The following is a 23,337-nucleotide window of genomic DNA, read 5'->3' as shown; positions in this document are numbered from 1 at the left end:
ACAATAGCTCATTCCTACCTTTCCCCCACCTTAAATCATACATGAGAGTGGGAAGGGGGTATAGTAGGCTGAACAATGGTCACCCCAAAATATCCATGTCCTAATTCCTGGAACCTGTGTGTTTATTATCTTACAGGGTAAAGGGGACCTTCCAGATGTGGTTAAATTAAGACTCTTAAAATTGGAAGATTCTTCTAGATAACGTGGGTGGGCTCAATATAATCACAAGAGTCCTATACGAGGGACATAGGAGAGACAGAGAAAGAGTAGATGTGACCACAGAAGTAGAGATTGATGTATTCTGAAGATGGAAACAGGGGCCAAGCAAACAAGTAGTCTCTAGAAGTTGGAAAATGGATCCTCTAGAGCCCTCAGATGGAACTCAGCTCTGATCACACCTTGATTTTAGCCCGGTGAGACCCATTTCAGAGTTCTGACTTTCAGAACTGTAAGATAACAAATTTGTGTCGTTTTAAATTTGTAGCAATTTGTTACAGCAGCAACAGGAAACAAATTCAGAGGGAATCAGAATTTCATTGAACATTCTGCAAAATTTGCACTCTTGGACTCAAGTCCTTGCTTAAATTTCAGGGTTTGAGGCCCACAAAACCTAGCAGTACCTTTCTTGCCAGGTCGACCCCAGCCAGATTTTCACTATCCTTCAGGCGGTTCCCTCCACATCTGCCCATCTGGCTTGAATTTTGCTGCCGTAAGAATTTTCTTCCATTCACCCACCTTTGAGGCCTAGATTTGATAGCTATTCTAAGATACTGGTGTTAACCCCACCGCTTGTTTGAGACTAAAGTTATTAGAAACAGAAATTCAGGGAGCAAATTAAATTAAAACATGAACTAACAATGAGAACACTTTTTAAAAACTGGGGCATTTTCTCTCCCAGCATCGGGCCAAAGAGAAAGAAAGCTAGAGGAGAGACTGAGAACCAGAGACACTGAGAAATGAATCTAGCTAAGAACACCGAGCCGCACTATAAGCTTCTAAACTTTTGCTAACGGCCCTTTAAGACCTAGGACTTGGGGGCACCTGGATGGCTCAGTCCGTTAAGCATCAGACTTCCGTTCAGGTCATGATCTGGCAGTCCGTGAGTTTCATCTTTGGGCTCTGTGCTGACAGCTCAGAGTCTAGAGCTTGCTTCAGATTCTGTCTCCATCTCTCTCTGCCCCTCCCTCGCTCCTACTCGGTCTCTCCTCTCTCTCAAAAATAAATAAACATATAAAAAAATTAAAAAAAAAAAAAAAAGTCCTGGGACTTGGGCAGAAAGCAGAGACCTAAGTAAAAGTGTAGCTTGTAGTTTAAGAAGTCTGGGTTGGAATCCTGGGTCTGCGGACCACCGTTCTGTTCTCTTATTCCAAGAGTTCCCCAAACGAGCCCCTGGCCAGGTGAGTTCCTCAAAGCCAGTGAACCAGGAAAGTGCGTCACCCCAACTCCTAACCCAAAAGGTCCCCGTCACCAAAAGAAATATAAAATGCTTTATAAAATCTACCTTCGACACAGAGAAAGCGCGCTTTTTAACTCTTCTCTCAGAATAAAAGGCCCTTACTTTTAATTTTTTATTTGTGATGATTTTTTCTTTCCGTTGTGTTACTAGCTGGAGCTAAACATTGGCTGGGGCCCCAGGCGGCTGCTGGAAAGACGCCCTCCCAGGCGCAGAAGGCTCGTTTAGAAGAAACTGGGGGCGGGGAGAGAACTCGAGACTGTCTCTCCAGCGCTGTAGGGACTCTTTCGAGTCTTTCCCCGGCCGCCGCTGTGCCAAAGCTCCTAGTCTGAGACCCCCGACAGCAGAGGGCGGCGAGGACCTTTTGGGGAACACTAACCGGATAGCTGGGCCACGCAACCCCCAACAGCTCCCTAGTTACCCGGCTCCCACCTCCTCCAGGGCAGGGGGCGGAGGCGCCTGCTTCGGCCGCCGCGGGGGCGGGGACCACCCACAGCGCCGCGCGGCCCCGCCCCAGCCCCGCCCCCGGCGCGCCCGCCTGGCCTCCCAGCTTGCTGCCCTCGCACGCTCCTCCCCGCGCGAGGAAGCCAGCAGCTCGCTCCGCTCGAAATTTCGAATTTTTTTTTTGAGTCCTCCCTAAAAACTAAGGTGGGCCGCAGTACGGACTCCTTCAGGTAAAGATGGAGTAGGCGGCTGGAGAGCCCAGACTGGGGATGAAGAGATGCCCTTCCTCCTCGTTCCCCTCCCCGCTGTAACAGAGAATACTAGATTCTGATTTCCAGCTGTACTCTTACCTACCCCCATCCTAAAAGTTTTGGGCAGCAAATTTGAATTCACTTTAGTTTGGGAAAAAATTAACGTCAGGTTTTGAGATAAAATTACCCTGTTCCCAGATCAGTATTGGGAATCTTTCGACCTAATTAAGACTAGAGAGGGCGGGGTTGTGGGAGGGGACTAGCGCATCTGGTTGCGGGAGAGATGGAGCGAAGGATGGGGCCCACAAGGTGCTGTGTTTAGGGGAGTCTCCAGTCCCCACCTGGAAGGAGGGCCCACCCACTGGGCCCTTCTACCCCCCCCCCCCCCGCCCCCTTCTAGTTGCCAGAATGGAAAATTCATGGAGTCAAGTTTAGCCCAGGTCAACAAACTTTTATTGCCACTTCTGGCTCCCCCTGCCCCAGCAAGGTCCCTGCTTTTCACACTGTAGAAATACTGAGCTATGGTGTAGGGGAATGGCGGGGCGGGGGGAAGGGTGGGGGGTGGGGAGGGATTACCTAGCCTCCCTCAGCACTGCCAAAGTTAAAGAAACCCCACTTGCTGGAGAGGGAGGGCCAGATGAGAGGAATTCAAGGGCACAAATGGCTCAGTCCCACCTCTGCTGGCTGCAGAATATAAAGACCATGGTTCCAAACCTTTTAAAAAGGGTGGAGTGGGGGAGACGGATGAATTTGGCTGCTGTTGTACCCCTTGCCCCTGCTGCCATGTTTCCATGGAAATGAGGGAGGGGCAGGATGTAGCTCACTCTCACTACCTGGGAGGATGGCAGGGCGGCATTTGGTAAACATATCGCCTTCCACTCCTACCCAACACATAGGACTGTCCCCAGCCGACCCCAAGCTCACTGCCTGTTCCATTCCCTTCTGGAGCTGGTATCATGCTAACTGGACTCCAGGTAGGGCTGCTAGTGCCCACTCTCCAGCCAGGTCTTGCTGTCAACAGATGGAATCAGAAAACATCCAGCAGGCTCAGTAGCAGCCCTAGTAGAGCTGTAGGTTGTAGTGCCTCCGTGTAAAGCAGCACCTAGTACCCCCAAGACTCTGTGCAACTGCTGTTTCCCAAACATCTCTGCCCAGACAAAACTAAAAAAAAAAAAAACATAAACCCAAATGTGTAAGATTAAAAAGAATACAAAATAACTCTAACAATGGTGAGGGCTAGGATGGGGAAAGGAGGAGGGTCATCCTTCCTAGACTTGAGCCACCTATGCACCCTGCCTTCTGCCCAGCTGGAGTTGGCTTCTCCCCACTGGACTGCTGCTGGGGGACTGGAGTCCAAGTCTCCTTTTGGTGATGAGAGCTATGCCCACTGCTGTTGGTCGATGAGGCTCGCCTGTTGCCAATGTGAGGAGGTGCAGGATGGGTTCTCAGTACCATGGGTCGGCCCGGTGCTGCTGATTGTAGAGCTGTAGCTTGATCTGATCTTTGATCTGATTCACAAGGATCTGAGACAGCAGGATTCCTACCAGCTGGGAGAGGCGAGATGGATTGGGCCCTCAGCAACGAGTGATGTCTTTGTTTTCCCTGACTCAGTCTTCCCAGTGTGGTCAGCACCAACCGATCCCCTGCTCCTTAGCAATAGCTGTGCCTGACACCCTAGCTGATCCCCAGGGGCCCTCCCCAAAACAAAGGAGTCTTTGCAGAATTATACGACCCACAAGGCTTACAGGGTAAGTTACCTGGGGGATGGCCAGGCCCAGTGCTACACCACCAAGAAGGAAGAGGTTGCTGTGTATCCAGTTGACCAATTTGTCAATACAGCCATTGGTATAGATGACTTTACTAGCTTCCAAGTAGTCAAGGGCCTGCATACCTTGGCCACACATGGTGTTGATCACTGCCTGGGGAAAGAGTTAAAAAGCTAAATGGGACTCCTATTTTCAAACTTTCTCTTTTGGGCCCTAGCTGATGGGCTTCCCACCCTTCTTAAACTCCTAAAACGTTAGGGAATACATGTGGAGGATCCTAGCTTGCAAGTTGCTAAACGCAAGCTTCCTTTCCTCTGGGAGGTCTGAGTTCAGTTCTCCTTGTTTTAGAGACCTGCACCTTCTGAATCCCCATGTGGACTGTGGGAATGAAAAGTTAACAGAGCCATTAGATTGGGGTGAAGAAAAACATCTGACAGCTGTCCTACAAAACTGACCGGTTAAGCTACTGAATGGGGATTCCCAATAGCGGCTACCCTAATTGGAAAGTAACTGAGATTGCTGCCCAGGAGGAGATGAGGTGGGATGTAGGCTCACCTGGTTGGGGGTAGGCAAGCAACAGGAGTAAGGCACAGAGCAGCGCTCACGGCTGGGGTTGTCTTCTGAACAGTTGAAGTACATGTTCTGCGACCAGTCCTTATAGGAATTCCCTCCACAGCAACTGAACTGTAACAAAGCCCACCACAGAGGTTAAGAATCACCCGCCCCTCACATTGAGATGACCAGGGGAATTCTCACAGCAGCCAAAAGTCTGTGGCCAGCTTCCAGTTGTAAGTTCAGGTTGTGTTTAAACACAACTTTAAACCTTGAGTTCACATTTCTCAGTGGCCTTCACCTTTATATATCTTGTTATAACAACCAAAGTTATATATTTTTGTTTTTATACATTCAATTATGAGCTCCTTGAAGGCAGGTTCTGGTTTTGCGGTCCTGCATAATATAGAGGCTGGCAAAAGGAGGTGTTCAAAAACACTGGCTGAAATACTTAAAGGATTGGTGTTGAAAATATCTGTCTTAATACAGAGGAAACAGAAGAGAATCTTCAATATTGTGGGCCCCTAATTACTCCATAAAAGTAAAGAGGATCCAAGTCAAGTTGCACCAAGGGAAGAGGAACTCAGTACTGGTCTCAAAAGCACTTTTATTTAAAATTCAACTTTAGGGGTGCCCGGGTGGCTCAGTCGGTTAAGCATCCGACTTCAGCTCAGGTCATGATCTTGTAGTTCGTGGGTTTGAGCCCCACATCGGGCTCTGTGCTGACAGCTCAGAGCCTGGAGCCTCCTTTGGATTCTGTGTCTCCCTCTCTCCCTGTTCCTCCCCCACTCATGTTCTCTCTCTCTCAAGAATAAGTAAACATTAAACATTTTTTTAATAAAGTAAAATTCAACTTCTGATTCATAGCAGCATCACTTCCTTTTTTTTTTTTAATTTTTTTTTAAATATTTATTTATTTTCGAGACAGAGAGAGACAGAGCATGAACAGGGGAGGGTCAGAGAGAGAGGGAGACACAGAATCCGAAACAGGCTCCGGACTCTGAGCTGTCAGCACAGAGCCTGACGCGGGGCTCGAACCCACGGACCGTGAGATCATGACCTGGGCTGAAGTCGGACGCTCAACCGACTGAGCCACCCAGGCGCCCCTAGCAGCATCACTTCCATTTAGAAGGGACCCAAGTGTGCATTGCAAGATGAATGAATTAACAAAATGTGGTCTGTACATACAATGGAATATTATTCAGCCTTAAAAAAGAAGGAAATTTTGGCATATCCTACAACATGGATGAATCTTGAAGAACTGCTAAGTGACTAAACCAGTCACGGAAGGACAAATACTATATGATTCCACTTATATGAGGTCTCTAGAGTAGCCAAATCATAGAAAGTAGATAGTTGTTGTTAGGAGTTGGGGGAAGGGAGAGTGGGGAGTTAGTGTTTAATGGGGAGGGTTTCTCTGGGACAGACGAAAAAGTTCTGGAGATGGATGGTGGTGATGGCTGTAAACAATGTGAATGTACTTAGTGCCACAGTTTCATATACTTAAAAAGGTTAAAATGGTAAATTTTTATGTTGTGTATATTTTATCATGATTTAAAATTTTTAACTTTTAAATAGGTAATATGTAAAAATCTGCCCATTTCCTTATTCCCCTAAAAGTAACCACTTAGAATTGTTTCCACATATCCTTCCAGATTCCTTTCGTAAATAGGAATACATATTTTTTCCTCCCTCTTTTTTATACAAATGGCAGATTACTATATATACTACTGTTCTGTTCTCTTAAAAGTACTTTTAAAGTACTCTACTGTGCATGTTTTTTTGCCAAACCTCCTTCCAGAATCCATTACCTGACAGGTAATGAAGAAGCCCACAGACCTGAAGGGTGAGGTGCCTCTTGGGATGGCGTTAATTTTTGCCTACAGCCTCTCAGACCACAGCTGACCTCCCCCCACTCTTAGCCCATACCTTCTTCTGGCCAAAATCAATGAGGTTCTGTAGGTCCAAGTCATCTCGGTAGTGCACAATGGCATTATTGATGATCTCGCTCACTTTCCCTCGTGCCTGCCAGAGACATGAGTAGGGGATCAGAACACAGGACTAACCCCTAACCTGCTCCTCCCTTCAGGAATAACCATAGACGGTAGCCATCCTTCTTCATTGAAGTCAACCTTGAAATCGGAGCCAAGTCCTAGGTTGATGGCCAGTTCCAAAAAGCCTATCCATCCCTGGGCCCTCAGGTACCAGTAGGCAAGAGAAATGCAGGACCTGCTGTTTCCACTTCTCAAGGCCACATTTCAAGATAATCCAAGATTTATCTATCTGGGAACACTATTAACCACAAAATACTTGTTGATGCAAAGCAGAGAATCCAATATATAGATTTTAGTAGAAAAGGGCTTACAAAGCTGAGACACTGACCTCTAGTGGACATAAGGAAACTGCATCTCTTTAGACTCCAAACAGATCTGTATCATTTTAGGATTTTACTAAGCCAGAAGGACTAGGACATTCTTCAGAATGAACTCAGTGACTCCCCATTTCATAGTTTACACCATTCCTTCTTCCGTCTTGCTCCACTATTTTTCTCAAAGTTTCTATAGTTCAGTACGACTCCTGGCAGTCATTTGCCCTTTGAGAAATGAATTCTGGTTCTTAATTAAAAGGACGATCACTAAACAGACCACTTCCAGATATGGTGAACACTGCTCAAAATCTTGTTTAGTTTCCCCCTTCTTTCCTTCTGTGTATCCCAGTAAGCAACTTTCAGAAGAAATGAAAGTTTCTTCGTATGGTCTACAGTCCACTTGATAATTATATTTTACCCAATAATTTGCCATTAAAGTTTGTAGATTGCTTTAACTTTGTGTTCATAGAGTTTATTTTCCTGTTGGCCTCTTTAACTGTCAGAGGGAAAACACCTTACAATCTGGAAATCCTCTCTAAATATGGTGACTTTAAAGGCCATTTGTTCATCCCTAAGGAGAATCTTTCCAAGGCTGATGCTTCTCAGGGGAAGGAGTGCTGGTTAATTAATCAGGCTAAGCATGGGCAGGAACCTTCTCTTCCTCCCTCCGGTTCACACCTAAGAAGCCCCTGGGGCCCCAGTGCTACCTTGTCTGAGAAGACGAAGCCCAGGATCCCTGCAGCCAGCTGTAGCAGGAACACGATGGTGAGGCAGAGTGAGAACTGTAGGGAGTGGGCAGGGAAAGAGGACAGTCAATTACCATGCTTGGGTGTAGCCCCTCCCAGGGCCATGGGGAGTACTGGGTACTGGGGGCTACAGGCACTTCTCCCAGAGGCCCCGCACATAAGGCCGCCGCTGCCTCTCACATGCTGTCTTGAGGGTGGCCACCGTGTGCTGACTCATCTGGGCTGAGCTCTACAGCGGGGAGGGGACAGCACAGGCCTTGGAGGGTAGGTGGGACAGATGAAACTGAAATGGTAGCAGGAAGGGCATCAGGAGGCTGGGAGGCATATGGAGGGGGCCAGGGTCTTTCTGGTGGGGTCCCTGACCACTCACCGTCTGTAGGAGGCAGATGTTCTCACGGAGGGATCCAATGCAGCCACAGAAGGTGAGTAGGAACATGAGAACGCCCACCACGATCAGCAGGATGGCAGGGTCCACTGCCAGGCAGGCCAAGGCTGCTTCTGGGGGAGAGGCTGTCTCAGTCTGAGCCTGGTGCTGTCTGAGAGTGATACCCAGGGACGAGGTGGGGGACGCCCTCCAAAACTGTTCCCCTCTGGTGGGGGAATCTCTAGTATGGTTGGATGAAGGTATGGGGAGGCAGTACTCTCCTCTGATGGGGAGAATAAAAAGGGCCGAGAAAGGTTTGTGGCATTTAATTTGAGGAACTAACAAATAACAAAGTAAGAGCTTTTGTTCCCAGGCTTAAGAGAGGACGAACCACTTGCGCTCCAGAAATGAATTAGAATGGCATTAGGCTCCCAGTTTTGCAGATTCCGTTTCCTGGAGACTTTGTGCAGTAGAACTGGAATGGAGGTTGAGTTACTCCAGGACAGAGTGAGGGAGGGGGTAAGGCCTCTGATTACTCTCTGCTCCCAGAGGCCTACCTACTTTCCTAGACACTTCTTAAGCCTAAAATGTAAGCATATCCTGGAAGATTCGTGGGAGTTCAGGGAAATCCAGGTGAACTGGCCTGGGTGGCCTAATGCCCTGCGGTAGGGTGCTCAAATCAGGCTAGAGGGCGGCTGAGGAAAGCATGTTAGAGGGCCACAGAGGCAGAGAAGGAAGGGGCTTGGCAAGCAAGAGTCATAGGGAGATAGAGGGGGACCTATAGCTCACCTGCATGCTTCATCAGCCGAGCGTAGACTCCCACAGCCACCATCACCATGGAAATCACCTGTGGACACAGGAATGAGGCAGACTCTGAGATTTTGGAAACCAGGGGGCCCTGAGTGCTGTAAGTAACCTTAAGAGAAGCAGGAAGATGACTTTCCCAGGACCCAGAGATGACCATCTCTGTCCTCCCAAGAGATACAGTTGATGGCATCTGTTTTGCCTTCAAGAAAAGCTTTTACCAAGATGATCTCAATTGATCCTCACAACACAGTTAGCTTGTGAGGCGGCTGTTCTCATTTTACAGATGAGGAAATCAAGGCAATACAAGGTTACGGACCGTAGCTAAGAATTGGGCTTTGGAACCAGTCAGACCTGGGCCTATGCTAGACAAATCTCTGACCCTCAGTTTCTGTATCTGAAGACGAGAATTTAAACAACTACATCTCAAAAAATAAAAACCACTGTGAAATTAGGTAAGATAATGTATGGAAAGCATTGAACACAGTGCCTGACAATAAATATTATCTGTCATTACTAACAGTTAACTTTTCCAGGGTGACACAGAAACTCTGAAATTTTGAGTTTGAATCCAACTACCTCAAAGGGCAGGTTTTAAAGCTGAAGCAGGCCTGAGTCGACGAACACTCCCGAGTGTCTAAATCTCTTGGAGGTCGAAATGGTGTCCAATGCAAGAATGCAAGCACATAGCAATGGAAAGAATGCATCCCTGAACACAGGTGTGTAAAATGCAAACTGGCTTGGCAAGGGAGCCTTTATCTTTATAAACCTGGATTCCAGTGTGGAGCACAATGAGAGTTCAAATGCTTCAAACTTCCTGGCTTCTCCCTGAGAGATCAAACCCATCAGAGACTACCAACAATCCCCAAAGGGGCCTTTTCTGCCCTCCACCCCCACCGCAGGCCTCCAGGAGTGCTGGGCAGCCCAATGTGCACATCTCTCGGCCACTCTTTCTTTGTGCCCAGTCCCCAGGCTGGTGCTAAGCAGCAGCTGGCTGTCACCATGGCAATTGCTGGGGCCACGCTCTGGCTAGAGGGAGTTCTCAGCAGCAGGGACTTGACCAACTCAGTGGGGAAGGAGATGGCTGGCTAGACTCCACTGTCCTACAAGACAGAGACCAGCTGGAAAAAGCCATCTTGGGGCTTCGGTGGGAGAAGGGAATAGGGCCCCTATAGAGCTAATAGGGTCAAAGTAGTTACTCAGGTTACTCAGCAGAAAGATATTTTTCCTCAGTGGCCTCTGCTTTCTGGTGCGTTTAGCAGTAAATGGAAACCTTTATCTAAAACCGGATCTTTCAGGACTCTTCCCTGGCTATCTACACAGCCTTGCCCCCAATCATTTGACACTGCTTCTGACTCAGGACTAGGTGTGTTATCTACTGGCCCTCATGCTCTTTGTCCGGGAGAGAGGGAGCTGCTTGCAGAGCTGTGAGTGGGGCTGGAGGTGCCAGCTGGCTTGCTGTCCCCCAGGACAACCAGGCTGAGGGAGCAAGGGGGAGTGGGTGGGAGGCAGGGCAACCACACAACAGAGATCTCAGTCATCCCCCAGCCTGTAGGCACAGCCCTTTGCCAGAGTGATTGAGCAGCCCGGCCTGCCCTTTAAAACTCCCCATAGCCACTTAACAGTTCTGAATATCCCTTTGCTGAATCACTTAAAGATATGAACCTGCTCTTTATTTCTGTTGTTCCCAGACTCCTCACTGTTTTACACACGTTACACTTTTGCTAGGATGTATAACTTGCCACAAAGATGGCCTCCGATTAAATCCTAACGCGGCTAAAACAACAAAGTAAAGAGATGCCACGTATCACGGTAACTTAATTCCCTGTGTGGGCCTGTAATGACAGCAGTTGTTCTGTCTCTATCTGTGGTGGGTAGCACAGAATAGTGTTCCCCCAAAAGATGTCCTGTCCTAATTCCTAGAATCTGTAAATATGTCTGGAAATGGAGAGTAATTATCCTATTGGGCCTTAGAAGAGGGAGGCAGAAAGGTCAGAGTCCGAGAAGGAGACAGGTATGACAATGGAGGCAGAGATTGGAAGGGTGTGGTGCCATGAGCCAAAGAAGATGGGCGGCCTTTAAAAGCTGAAGAAGGCAGGAAATAGATTCTCCTCTAGAGCCGCCAGAAGGGACCATCCCTGGTGATACCTTCATTTTACCCAGTGAGACCCATTTTGGAATTCTGACCTCTAGCATGTAAGAAAATTGTGTTGTATTATAAGCTATGAAGTTTGTGGTAATTAGTTATAGCTGCATTAGGAAACTAACACACCATCCAAATTCAAGTCATCAGCTGCTATGTACAAGGTACTCTGAGGACTGCAAAAATGAGTGAGATGTAGTCTTGCCCTTAAGGAGACTGCACGCTATGTGGGAGAGGAGCAAGAGCATCTACAGCCTATGCTTCCCCAACTTGAGTGTCGTTAGAATGGGAGGAAGAGCAGGGAGGGAAGAACTGAAAACTGCTGATGCCTTAGCTGCACCCAAACCACATATTGTAATCCAGGCAACAGTATTTCTTTCTTTCTTTTTTTTTTTTAGTGTTTATTTATTTACTTTTGAGTGGGGGTGGGGGAGGAGAGCGCACGAGCAGGGGAGGGACAGAGAGAGGGAGAGAGAGAATCCCGAGCAGGCTTCTCGCTGTCAGTGCATAGCCCGATGCAGGGCTCGATCCTATAAACCGTGAGATCATGACCTGTGCCAACATCGGGAGCCAGACGCTTAACTGGCTGAGTCACCCAGGTGCCCTGAGGCAACAGTAGTTCTGAATGTGTTCCAGGTGATTCCAATGTGCAGCCAAGTTTGAGAACCACAAGCCTAAAGCACACTCAGCCAGGGATCTAGAGCAGCAGGTACGGGTTACATTAAAATCAAGATGAAGACTTTAATACGATCGTTAATATTTAATATGATCACTAATGATACTGCTTTCCTGGGGCTCACTAGCTAACTAAGAATTGGCATTTCTATCACTGATCTCCCTCTTCATCCCCGAGTCACAGCTTGCTTGCCCTTTCACACTCCTATTCCTGCCCACATCTCCCACCCTGAATTCCTCAAAGCTACTGCCCTCCCAAAGTTAATGCTGCTGCCGTTAATAGCATAGCATTTCAGAGCTGAATAGAACCTTAGAAATGAGCTCAGCCACTCACCTTTTTATAGATGAGGCCCGAAGAGCAAAGTGATGCTTGGCCAAGTGCACATGGGTGCAGAGGAAACATCTGGACTAAACCCAGTTTCCAATCTCAGTCTGGTACTCTTTCCACTCTATCAGGCTTTGCCACAAAATCCTTAGAACACCCCACAATACCACCAATGACCTCCTTTCACAATGAGGATAGAGATAAAGATACTTCTTAGAATGGCTTTTCATATTCTGGCTAGAATGAAGCCTCACTGGAAATTTTTAAGAGCTAGACACAGTTTTTAAAATAGCTGAGTCTAGCAAAAGGCATGTTCCTGAGGAGTTGTCAATCAAATTATATAAAATAACTTGCGTGCACCAATACCTTTATCCTTATATAAGGTGAGTAATCACCTTATAATGAAAATAACCAACCCCTGGGCTCCTTGGGAAAATGGCTGAATCTCCTACTGGAGCAGGACATATAGAAGATAAGCCTGGAGTATCTCGCAGTGCCAGAAAGTAAGGAAATGCTAAGACACAAACAAAAAGACCCTCCCTCACACTGAGGTGGGTATGCCAAAGCGACATCAAAATAAGGAAGAATGAAACTATTACCCCAAACATAAAATAAGTATCTATGAATCCATACTGATAGAAAGGACTTAAATTTAAAAAAAAATAAAAAAGGACTGAAATAAATAAACGAGGGAGAAAAGAAAATCTCCCATGCAGAAGAATTGCAAATGATTTGTGTCGACAGTGTACTCTCAAGGAGGTAGAGCACAACTCCCCACTCCTAAGTGTGGATGCTCATAGTGACTTCCTTCCAAAGAGCACAGTACGGAAGGGGGGGGGGGGAAGAAGGTGGAGACATCTGACAGACACTACCTCGGCCAGGGGAGTAAGATCAACATCAACAGAGGTAAATCACAGGTATACGATGTGATATGATGAAAATGACACCCTGGGGCGCCTGGGTGGCTCAGTCGGAGAAGCGTCTTACTCTTGATTTCGGCTCAGGTCACGATCCCAGGGTCGTGAGATGGAGCCCTTCGTTGGGCTCTGCGCTGAGCATGGAGCCTGCTTAAGATTCTCTCTCTCTCCCTCTGCCCCTCCCTCCCCCTTTCTAAAATTAAAAAAAAATTTTTTTTTGTTTAAATTTTTTTTTTTGATGTTTATTTATGTTTGAGAGAGAAAGAGAGACAGAGTGCAAGCAGGGGAGGGGCAGAGAGAGAGGGAGACACTGAATCCGAAGCAGGCTCCAGGCTCTGAGCTGTCAGCACAGAGTTTGCTGTGGGGCCTGAACCCACAAACCGTGGGTCAGATCATGACTTGAGCTGAAGTCGGACGCTAAACTGACTGAGCCGCCCAGGCGCCCCAACCCACATTTTTTTTTTTAATATCAGACTTTCTTAAATTAGGATTCATATGCATGCAATATCACAAACTTTAATCAAGGGGATTTCTTAAAAAACACAACAAAACCGAAACCAAATAATCAGGGGGATTTTCTCCTCACACCAAAGTGTAAGGCAATGTTAAAACTGTTCAGGTGTCGGGGGCGCCTGGGTGGCGCAGTCGGTTAAGCGTCCGACTTCAGCCAGGTCACGATCTCGCGGTCCATGAGTTCGAGCCCCGCATCAGGCTCTGGGCTGATGGCTCAGAGCCTGGAGCCTGTTTCCGATTCTGTGTCTCCTCTCTCTCTGCCCCTCCCCCGTTCATGCTCTGTCTCTCTCTGTCCCGAAAATAAATAAACGTTGAAAAAAAAAATTAAAAAAAAAAAAAAAACAACTGTTCAGGTGTCAGAGCCCCAGGAAGCTACAATGCTCTGTTGGCATACCCTATACAATTTGGACATATTAAATTCTTCTCGTCAACTTTAATATGCTATCGCTGCTCTCTAATTTACAGCTCATACTTCCCTTTCCCCAAATCTCCCAATAATAATGTCCTTTATAACCTTTTTTTTCTTTTTTCCTGATCCAGGATCCCATCAAGGATCACGCATTTAAGATCAAGTCTCCTTTGGCCTCCTTTGCAGCTTGGCTTCTTTTTTCTTTGTTTTTGGTCTTTCAAGATACTGACTTCAAAAAAAAAAAAATGTGGTAAAATACGTACACCACAAAATTAACCGTGTTACAGTCCAGTGGTCTTGAGTACATTCACATTGTCGTGCAACCATCACGGCTATCATGGTCCAGGACTTTTTCATCAGCCCGGATAGAAATCTCTTACCCATTAAACACGTACCGCCAGAAAGTAAGGAAATGCTAAATAACAAACAAAAAAACCTCCCTCACACTGATGTGGGTATGCAAAGGGACATCAACCCCTTCACTCCTCCAGCCCCTGGCAACCACAAATCTGCTTTCTATCTCTAAGGTTTTGCCTATTCTGCACATTTCCCGTAAATGGAATCATACAGTATGTGGCTCTTTGTGTTTGGTCTCGTTCACCGAGCATAACGTTTTCAAGGTTCATCCCTGCTTTGGCGAGTACTTCATTATTTTTATGGCCTAATAACATTCCATTATATGGATATAACAAAATGTGTTTATCCATTCGTCCATTGATGGACATTTGAATTGTTCCCACCTTTTGGCTACCGTAAATAGTGTTGCTGTGAATGCTGGTGGACAACTTTTTGTTTGAATACCTATTTTCAATTCTCTTGGATATATATCCAGGGATGGAATTGCTGGGTCACACGGTAATTCTATGTTTAATGTTTTGAGGAGTTACCAGACTCTTCCATAGTGGCTTCAACATTTCACATTCCCCCCCGACAATGTGCAAGGGTTCCAGTTTCTCCACATCCTTGCCAACACTTGTTCTGACATTTTTTTTTTTTTTTTGGACACTGGCATTTTTTTTTTTTTCTATGCCCAACGTGGGGCTTGAACTCACGACCCCAAGATCAAGAGTCACATGCTCTACTGACAGAGCCAGCCAGGTGTCCCAATACTGGCATTTTTTTAGAAGTCTAGGCCAGTTGTTTTGCAGAACACCCCTCAATTTGGATTTATCTGATTGTTTCCTCACAATTAGATTCAGATGACACATTTTAAAAAATGGTTATTAATTTTTGAGAGAAAGAGAGAGACTGGGGGTGGGGCAGAGAGAGACAGACAGACAGACAGACAGAGGATCCAAAGTAGGCTCCGCACTGACAGCAAAGAGCCCAATGCAGGGCTTGAACTCAAGAACCAAGAGACCATAACCCGAGCCGAAGTCAGATGCTTAAACTGAGCCACCCGGGCACCCCTCAGATGACACATTTTTGACAGAAATACCACACAGATAGTTTTGTGTCCTTCTCAGTGTGTCATGTGAGGAAGCACAACATAAATTTCTATCCTAGAAATAAGGAAAAATGTACTAAGTGATGACAAGGCTGTTAGGCATATGTCTCTACATCTCACAAAACAATAATACAGGCACTACTCTAGTTTCCTAGTTTTCCATAATATTTGGTGCTACTTGTCCTCTTCCCTTTGCCTTCTGCTAGCGCTTCCTGGCAGATAAACAGCCACAGATGCTAATGTTCATGGGAGAAAATAGAAAATGGAGAAAATTCTCTGCCTTGTTTGACTTCTTTTCTTGCAAATTGCAAAAAGACATCCATGAATTGACGTTCTTAAGAAAAACCCTTATTCTAGCCCCAGGATACTACTTCAGAACCATCAGTGATAAGAGAAGAAAAGTTACAGGGCCCCAAGATGAAACTCTAAACTAGAGTTCTTCTGGATCTAGTGCCCAAATGCCAACAATTACAGGCATGGACTTCCACTGGATTGTACCTTAAGACCAAGGCGGTGGGACGAGCCCTTATAAGTGGACCTAGGAAAGGTCCTTGGAGACAACAGTGGGGTCTCTGTTCCCATGACAGATATAAAACAGCTCTATAAGATACAAAATACAAAGACATCATTAATTAACACTTCTCTCTGGCTAACAGTAGAAATGTGGGCAAAGGTGGTGGGAATGCAAGCTGGTGCAGCCACTCTGGAAAACAGTATGGAGGTTCCTCAAAAAACTAAAAATAGAACTACCCTATGACCCAGCAATTACACTACTAGGTATTTATCCAAGGGATACAGGTATGCTGTTTTGAAGGGGCACACGCACCCCCACGTTAATAGCAGCACTATCAACAATAGCCAAAGTATAGAAAGAGCCCAAATGTCCATCGACAGATGAGTGGATACAGAAGACGTGGTGTATATATATACGATGGAGTATTACTCGGCAATCAAAAAGAATGAAATCTTGCCATTTGCAACTACGTGGATGGAACTGGAGGGGATTATGCTAAGTGAGATTAGTCAGAGAAAGACAAAAATCCTATGACTTCACTCATATGAGGACCTTAAGAGACAAAACAGATGAGCATAAGGGAAGGGAAGCAAAAATAACATAAAAAGGAGAGGGACAAAACATAAGAGACTCTTAAATATGGAGAACAAACAGAGGGTTGCTGGCAGGGTTGTGGGAGGGGGGATGGGCTAAATGGGTAAGGGGCACTAAGGAATCTACTCCTGAAATCACTGTTGCACCATATGCTAACTTGGATGTAAATTAAAACATAAATAAATTATTAAAAAGAAAGAAAGAAAGAAAGAAAGAAAGAAAGAAAGAAAGAAAGAAAGAAAGAAAGAAAATGTGAGCAGAGGGGGTGTGAGGCAGAAGGAAGTCAGGCCCAAGGTTAGCTAGCCTTCACCTAACTCAATCCTTATCTATCTGCCTTTTGCCAGAAGGAGCACTCATCCCAGCTCTCCAAGGCCATCCCTAACAGGTGACCTCCAGGAGCTATTTCTAGCAACAGTAATAGCTGTCTTTTGTCAAGCGCTAAGGGTCAGGCACTGGGCTAAATAAACACTTTATACACGCTATTTCATTGAATTCTGACCACAGTCCCAAGAGGGTGTTAGCATCTCTATTTTACAGAACTGATGTTGGGAGAATTCAAGAAACTCTCCCTGACTCACTCAACAAGTGAGCCGCTGACGTGGGACAGGAACCTGTCTTTCTGTCTCCTGAGCCTTGTGACCTCAGCCACCTGGCTGCCTTCCTCTCTCCACCTCAGAGGCTCACAGCAACACCAGGGCATGTGCATTCACCTGGGGGCATCACGAGAGGTGGGAAGAAGCTGCCTGCAATTCTCTTGGGGGAGCAGCTGGTAATCTCCAAACTGGGCAGGGCTCAAGGGGAAGTAAGATAGCACTGGGAGGTGATGATACCAGCAGGGCCCAGAGGGAAGTCCCTGGAACAGCACCCTGAAAGGAGAAGACGGCATCACCACACAGGGCCCACCAGCCCCCGAGACAAAGCCCTGGGCCTTCTTTGTCTCCACATTGTAAAGTCCAGTCTGTGCAAAGTGGGTGCATCTGTCTCAAAGTCCTCTCTTCTTCCTTGGAATCTCTTCTCCTCTTCTGTTGAAGGGGGGTGGGGGAGGACACACATTCTTTGCATGGGAATCAAAAACCCTTCCCCTATCCAGAGGGACACTGGGAGAGAGGGGTCTGCACCTTCAGTTTCAAAGTCCTCTCTGTCCTTATTTTTGGATAAGCCTGCTAGACCTAAAGCAGGGCCCCCTCTCTCACTGCCCAGGGTCTGCACACACTTCTGGGGCCATCCCAGCACCATTTGTTCCTGGGTTTCTGAGGTGTAGACTATCTCTGTGAGACTGGCTCTTGGCTTTCTCCCTCTGGATTGGACGGAATTGTCCTCCTGGAGTGGGGGAGTCCACAGAGCTCTTTCCTTTCCAATGTCTGGGGCCAACCCTTTAATTTTTTTTACGTTTATTTATTTATTTTGAGACAGAGAATGAGAGGGCAAGTGGGGAAGGGGCAGAGGGGGAGACAGAGAGAGAGAGAGAGAGAGAGAGAGAGAGACTCCTAAGCAGGCTCCATGCTCAGCATGGAGCCCGACTTGAGTTGGGGCTTGATCCCATGACTGTGAGATCATGCCCTGAGCCGATATCAAGAGAGTTGGACGCTCAACCTACTGAGCCATCCGGGCGGCTCTGGAGCCAACCCCTTAGCTTCTCCTTAGGCTGTGGCTGGTTTTGGTTTCCCAAGGTTATAAACAAGGGAGAGAAGTCCACAAGGACTCACAGTAATGTAAACACTTGAACTATCGCCCTGGAGTTCCCAGCCTGACACAGAATCTGCTATCAAGACTCTAAGAGGTGCTACATGTTTTCTTTTATTCTTTTAAAGGCTGCTTGAAGTTTATGATTTCCTACGTGGTACAAGGCAAACAGAGCTGTTGAGATAAGAAGGCATGTGTGTGACTTGACAGCATAGGATATCCTTCTTGTCTTCCTTTTTAGTGTTTTTTTTGTTTTTTTTGTTTTTTTTTTTTTGTAATGTGACTATTTCATTTATTAAGCCTGCCTAGTCTACAGGGGAAGGAGGAGAGTTGGGGGAGGGGGATGGGCTCCACTTCCTAAGGTATTCAGGTGTGAGTATGTGGGTGTGTGAGTGTGTGTGTGTGTGTGTGTGTGTGTGTGTGTGTGTTGGGGGTCATGTTGGGTGATAAAAAGGTCTCTGCCATTCAGGAGGGATTTTTCCAGGTTTGATGCCTCGTCATTTCCTCAAGGCTTCTGAGCCAGGTTACAACAGATGGTGCTGCAGGTGACACGGGACATTCTGAGTGCACTGAGGACTCCAAGACAGTGGTCCTGGAGGGGGGCGTGAATTTCTTAAAGAAGACACCTCACCTGGGGCGCCCGGGGGGCTCAGTCGGTTAGGTGTCCAACTTTGGCTCAGGTCATGATCTCATGGTTCATGAGCTCGAGCCCCATGTCAGGCTCTGTGCTGACGGCTCAGAGCCAGGAGCTTGCTTCGGATCCTGTGTCTCCTTCTCTCTCTGCCCCTCCTCCACTTGCGCTCTGACTCTCTCTGTCTCTCAAAAATAAATAAATGTCAAAAAAAAATTTTTTTTAAGAAGATACCTCACCAGAGGCCTGGATCAGTCTGGGAATGACCTGGATGGGGGTCCACCTGTGCTGCAGTGGAAGTGGAAAAATCTGGGTGCCGTAGATAGTAATTACGTATGGCCCCGAGGGACATGCTGGGGGCGGATGGCTGACCTGCCTTGAAGGAGGGTGCTAGGCCACGGGACCCAGTGCAGAAGAGAACGAACACAGCTGGATCCCCTCTTCCCAACCAAGAATGCTCAAGGACTTTAGGTTGTGCTGCATCTCGGAAGACTAGTGTTCATAAGAGAGGAAGGAAGGGCATCTTGCCTTCACCCTATAGGGGCTGCTCCCCCAGCTGCCATTCAATAAACATTCAGCAAGTACCCACTCTGCCAAACTCTGCTGGGCACTGAGAAGCAAGAAGCGAATAAGGCAGTCTACCCTCAGGGGCCCGAAGTCTAGAAGAGGAGACATAAATAAACACCTAATTGCAGCACACGTAAGGGATGTGGCAATCAAGGTATATATAAGGTGTATGTATATAAGCCCTGAGGCACAGCCACCAAGGAAGCATGGGCTGAGACACAGGGACTGGAAGTCTCAGTTCTGCCTGACTCAAAAGCCACCCCAACTGCTGCCCTGGGTGGGACAAGGACCAGCAAGGAAGGAGGTGACTGCTATGGGCAGCACTGATAATGTTCCTGCCAATGTATGCCCAAGGCTGATAAAGCATGTACTATGGCACTGGTCTTCTCTCTGCACAGAGCTGTCCAACACAGGGAGCGGAGGAAAGTCAGCTACTTCTTAACTGAAAGATTGTAATACAACTTTTGGAATCGTGGGGCAACTACTCCAGGTCATGGGATCCCAACAGTCAGTAACCCAGCAGCACGATTCTGGGGAGAAAACCAGAACTCCTAGGTAAAAGGGGAAATGAGATCTGAAACACGAACAGGAGGAATTGGTCCTGCTCCCAAAGAAGCCAGCAGCTTTCTGAGTCAGACTAAATGACCCAAGTGTCAGGGTTCCAGAGCAGCAGCAGAGATAGCCAGTGCTGCCGCCACCACTGAGTGTGAGCCCAGACGACACTGGCTACCTTCCCATTGTGTTCCAGCACAGACACAAACAGCACCCATACGCGGCTCCCCCAGCAGTTGGCCAGAACGTGCACTCTGCCTGGACAAGGGAAGGGCCCACCCACAGTCCCATCCATGGGTGTCTCCTGGGCAGAAGAGGGGAATTTGATTAGGATGGTGAAAGCCAACAAAAAAGAAAGCACTGTAACCAGTCCCTGAGGAGGGTGGGAAGAAAGATGACCCCTGAGCTGGGGAAGCAGCCCTTCATCTCCAACCGCACTTGTGTGGAATGTAGCTCTGAGGCTCTGGGCCTGGGGGGGAAAGTGACACTCAGTAACACCCAAAAAGTACTGTCCTCTGAGAAGGTCAATGTCCCAGGGACACCAGGACACAGAGAGATGCATCCTTAGATCAAGCCCCAGGTCCTGAGGAAAGAAAACAGTCCCTAAAGTGATGTATTCATCTTTAAATAGTTCACAGAGGCAGAAAAATTTTCTCCTTTAGAGGAGAAAGATTAAGGACAGAGAGACAGATATATTGGCTTAGGGTCACACAGTAAGTTGATGCCAGAAAGAAACTGGGCCTCTTGTCCTTCGTTGTGCTATTTCTAGAGCCTCTGACTTTTTGTGAGTCTAAAGTAGGGCCAAGAAGGGGCTCTTCTCTAATTTGGGGTGGTGCCAACTTGGTTAGCAAGGTCCTCTGACCTTGAATGAATCATTTTTACCAAGGCAAATGGGTCCATGGAGCCAAACTCTCTCCCTGGCTGCAACCTCTCAAAGTCATTTGTCTGGTAAAAGGAGGGGTGGAGCAGGGTGGGGAAGTCCAAGAAAATGACCATGAATGCAAGTGTAACAGATGCACCCAGCTGTTGTCGCTGGGGAACCCAGATAAGGGTGAGGTGCCACCGGCTCCAAAAAAGAAGCAGAGTCTTGGCTGATAAAGAAAGTCAGAAGGTGGATCTGAGGTCCCTGGGATGCTAGTGCTGGCCCTGAGGATGGCATGTCACTGAGCTGGCACATTCTGTGAGCAGGTAGGAGGGTTCACTGGGACTTGCCCTTAAGTAGGGAGTTTCCCTTAGAACATCCCCCAGCCTGGGCAGAGTAGTGGTGATTTTTTTTTTTTCTTCTGTTCTTCCCTAACCTCCAGCTGAGGCAGAACCTAGACCATGGGAAGTTGGGCTAACTGCTAATACTGCTGACTACAGTAGCAGCCATCTGGGCCAAGGACTTCCCCTAGAGGCACAGTAGTTCAATAGAAAAACCACAAGATCAAACTTACTAACCAGCTGTTGGACCTTGTTGGATAAAAATAATTAATATCTCTGTGCTTTAGTTTTCTCATATATAAAATGTGGGTGCTGGACAAGATGTCTTCCAGATTTTTCTTTTCTTTTTTTTTTTTTTTTTTTTTTTCCCAGTGCTAAAACTGAGAATTTGTTAGGGACTCAAACTTCATTTTGAGTGAAATGGTACAATGGCTGAGCTCTTATCACCACCCTCTGGGATTTCTCTCATTTGTCCCAACAGGCTAGCACTTATGCACTTTGTGTCTGTTCTTCAAACCACGGCCCCTGTGAACCTTTCTGGCAACTGGCTTAGATGCTGGGTCTGCTCCCTCTCCTAGGAAACATATTTTAAACTCATGCTTTCTCCCGCCTGCACGTCTGAACTTTAGGTCTCAGGTGGAAATGGGCAGGGATAATGGGCACCTAGAGCAGCAGCTCTGGCTTGGCTGGAGCTGGAACAGATACGGGGGTTGGGGGAGGGACCTCTCTATGTTCCCAAACCCAGAGGAGCTCAGGGACTCCATAGATGTGAAACAGGATTGAGCTAGCATTTCATGAGCTGGTCCAGCTAGATTCTTAGCTCCAGCAGAGTACTTCTGCTATCTCTGATTATACTGGGTTCAATTTGAGGGAGGAGGGAACTAGGGCCTACAGAGGTGAACATATTGCCCAGGTTAAATCAACAATCAGCTGCAGGCTGGAGATGGGAATCTCCGTAGCCCCCGTCCAAGAGTTTTTTCACTTTTCCACCCTCATCAGAAGATTCTGAAAGGACTGCTGGCCTTCCAGCCCAACACAGGGTCGGTCCAATGTAGAGAAGATGAAGACCGTCAGGCTCCAGGGGATGGAGTTTGATCCTGAGAAAGGTGGGGCAAAGTTTGGGACAGTGATGGTAAAGACATCCACATCTGGAGGCCATTCCTGCCCCTTCTCAGCCTTTGTGGGGAGGGGGGCACCAGAGGCCTCCAAAAAGAAAAGGTGAAGAAGCCCTGTAAGCCATCCTCTCTGAGGTTAGGGGGAGGAACGGTCCGGGTTCCCCTGGCTTTCTCTTTTTTCTTTGCTGCTGGGCCTCCCAGTCCCCAGGCCTGGAAGTCCCCAATCATGAATGTACCAGTGGGTCTGCTTTGGGCCAACAGGAAAACCCGCGTCTCGCTCGCAAACCCATTTTCTGGCCTGCCACAGATGCCCAGAGGATACCCCTAAGTCTTTACTGAATCTCTGGCATTACCCTCCCTCCCCCCACCTCCCCACCCAACGCCCCCTCGCCCCCTCGCCCCCTCCAGACGCGGCGCCACCGTGGTGTCCCTCCCCAGGATGAATTACCCCAAAGTGTCATCAGCCCAGAAAACTAAGCAGGCATCCCGGGACGCCCCCTCCTCAGAACGTGGGCGACCCACTCCACGCTCGAGGGGTGCCCTGCAGCCCAGGTGCCCCCCCAAGACCCCCAAGACTCACCCAGAAGAGCATGTTGAAGAAGAAGAGCAGGTATTTCACCAGCGGGCTGACGAAGGTGAACTCCTCCCCATAGGCGGCCGGCGCCCCGGGTCTCCGGGCCATGGTCCCGCCGCCGTCCCCCCGGGGGCCTATCTCCCCGCGGCGGCCGGCCCACCTGCGCGCCCTGCGCCCGGGGGCATGAGCCGCGCCTCCGCGGGAGCCCGAGAGGCGGGGGAGCTGCGCCGCGGTGGGAAGTGCCCGAGCCGTGCGTCTGGTAGGAGCGCGGGCAGGGGAACTGCGCCGCCACCGGAGCCGCCGGGAGTCGCAGGAGCCGCGGCGCGCAGCGTGAGCGGCGGAGACTCCGCGGCGGCGGGTGGACCAGCCTGGTCCGCCCGGCTCCCAGGAAACCGGGCCCGCCCCTGGTTGCTCATTGGCGCGGCTGCCGAAGCCTGACTTCTCATTGGTCGGTGGCTGATGTCACTAAGTGTCCAGCCATCCCTCTCCTCCGAAAGGCGGGGGAGACACCTGTTCTGTGAGGGACAACTTGTTAAAGGGTCAGTGGTTCTGCCTCCTCCCCCGAGAAGGGAAGCATCCAGGCAGCAGCTGCTCAAGGGAAAAGGGATGGGAAGGAATGCCTACTGCATCACACACCCACGTCCCCTACCCGGTTGCCGTACACATATGGAAAGACATCTACGTTAAAATCAACAAGTACGTACACCGCGTGTTGAGCAATGCGCCG

The 23,337-nt window shown here is 48.1% G+C and overlaps 1 protein-coding gene across 2 annotated transcripts; it reads right to left on the bottom strand.

The window, feature by feature from the left end:
* Positions 1–2,578: 2,578 nt before the first annotated feature.
* On the bottom strand, positions 2,579–22,950 carry TSPAN33 (tetraspanin 33). 2 transcript variants are annotated; one of them, XM_047851047.1, is made up of 8 exons: positions 22,617–22,950; positions 8,734–8,791; positions 7,951–8,078; positions 7,542–7,616; positions 6,396–6,491; positions 4,470–4,598; positions 3,906–4,067; positions 2,579–3,695 (listed from the first exon to the last, which is right to left on the bottom strand). In XM_047851047.1, exons 1-8 carry the CDS (start codon positions 22,716–22,718, stop codon positions 3,594–3,596), a joined length of 852 nt encoding a protein of 283 aa, XP_047707003.1. In that variant the 5' UTR covers positions 22,719–22,950; the 3' UTR covers positions 2,579–3,593. The 2 variants fall into 2 exon arrangements, with proteins under 2 accessions (XP_047707003.1, XP_047707004.1); XM_047851048.1 differs by having other exon boundaries at positions 7,951–8,075.
* Between the last annotated feature and the right edge of the window lie 387 nt (positions 22,951–23,337).

The sequence above is a fragment of the Prionailurus viverrinus genome, chromosome A2 (genome assembly GCF_022837055.1).
Source record: "Prionailurus viverrinus isolate Anna chromosome A2, UM_Priviv_1.0, whole genome shotgun sequence".
Classification (NCBI taxonomy): domain Eukaryota; kingdom Metazoa; phylum Chordata; class Mammalia; order Carnivora; family Felidae; genus Prionailurus; species Prionailurus viverrinus.
Note: the sequence above shows the minus strand (reverse complement) of the source record. Positions and strands in the feature narration are given on the sequence as shown.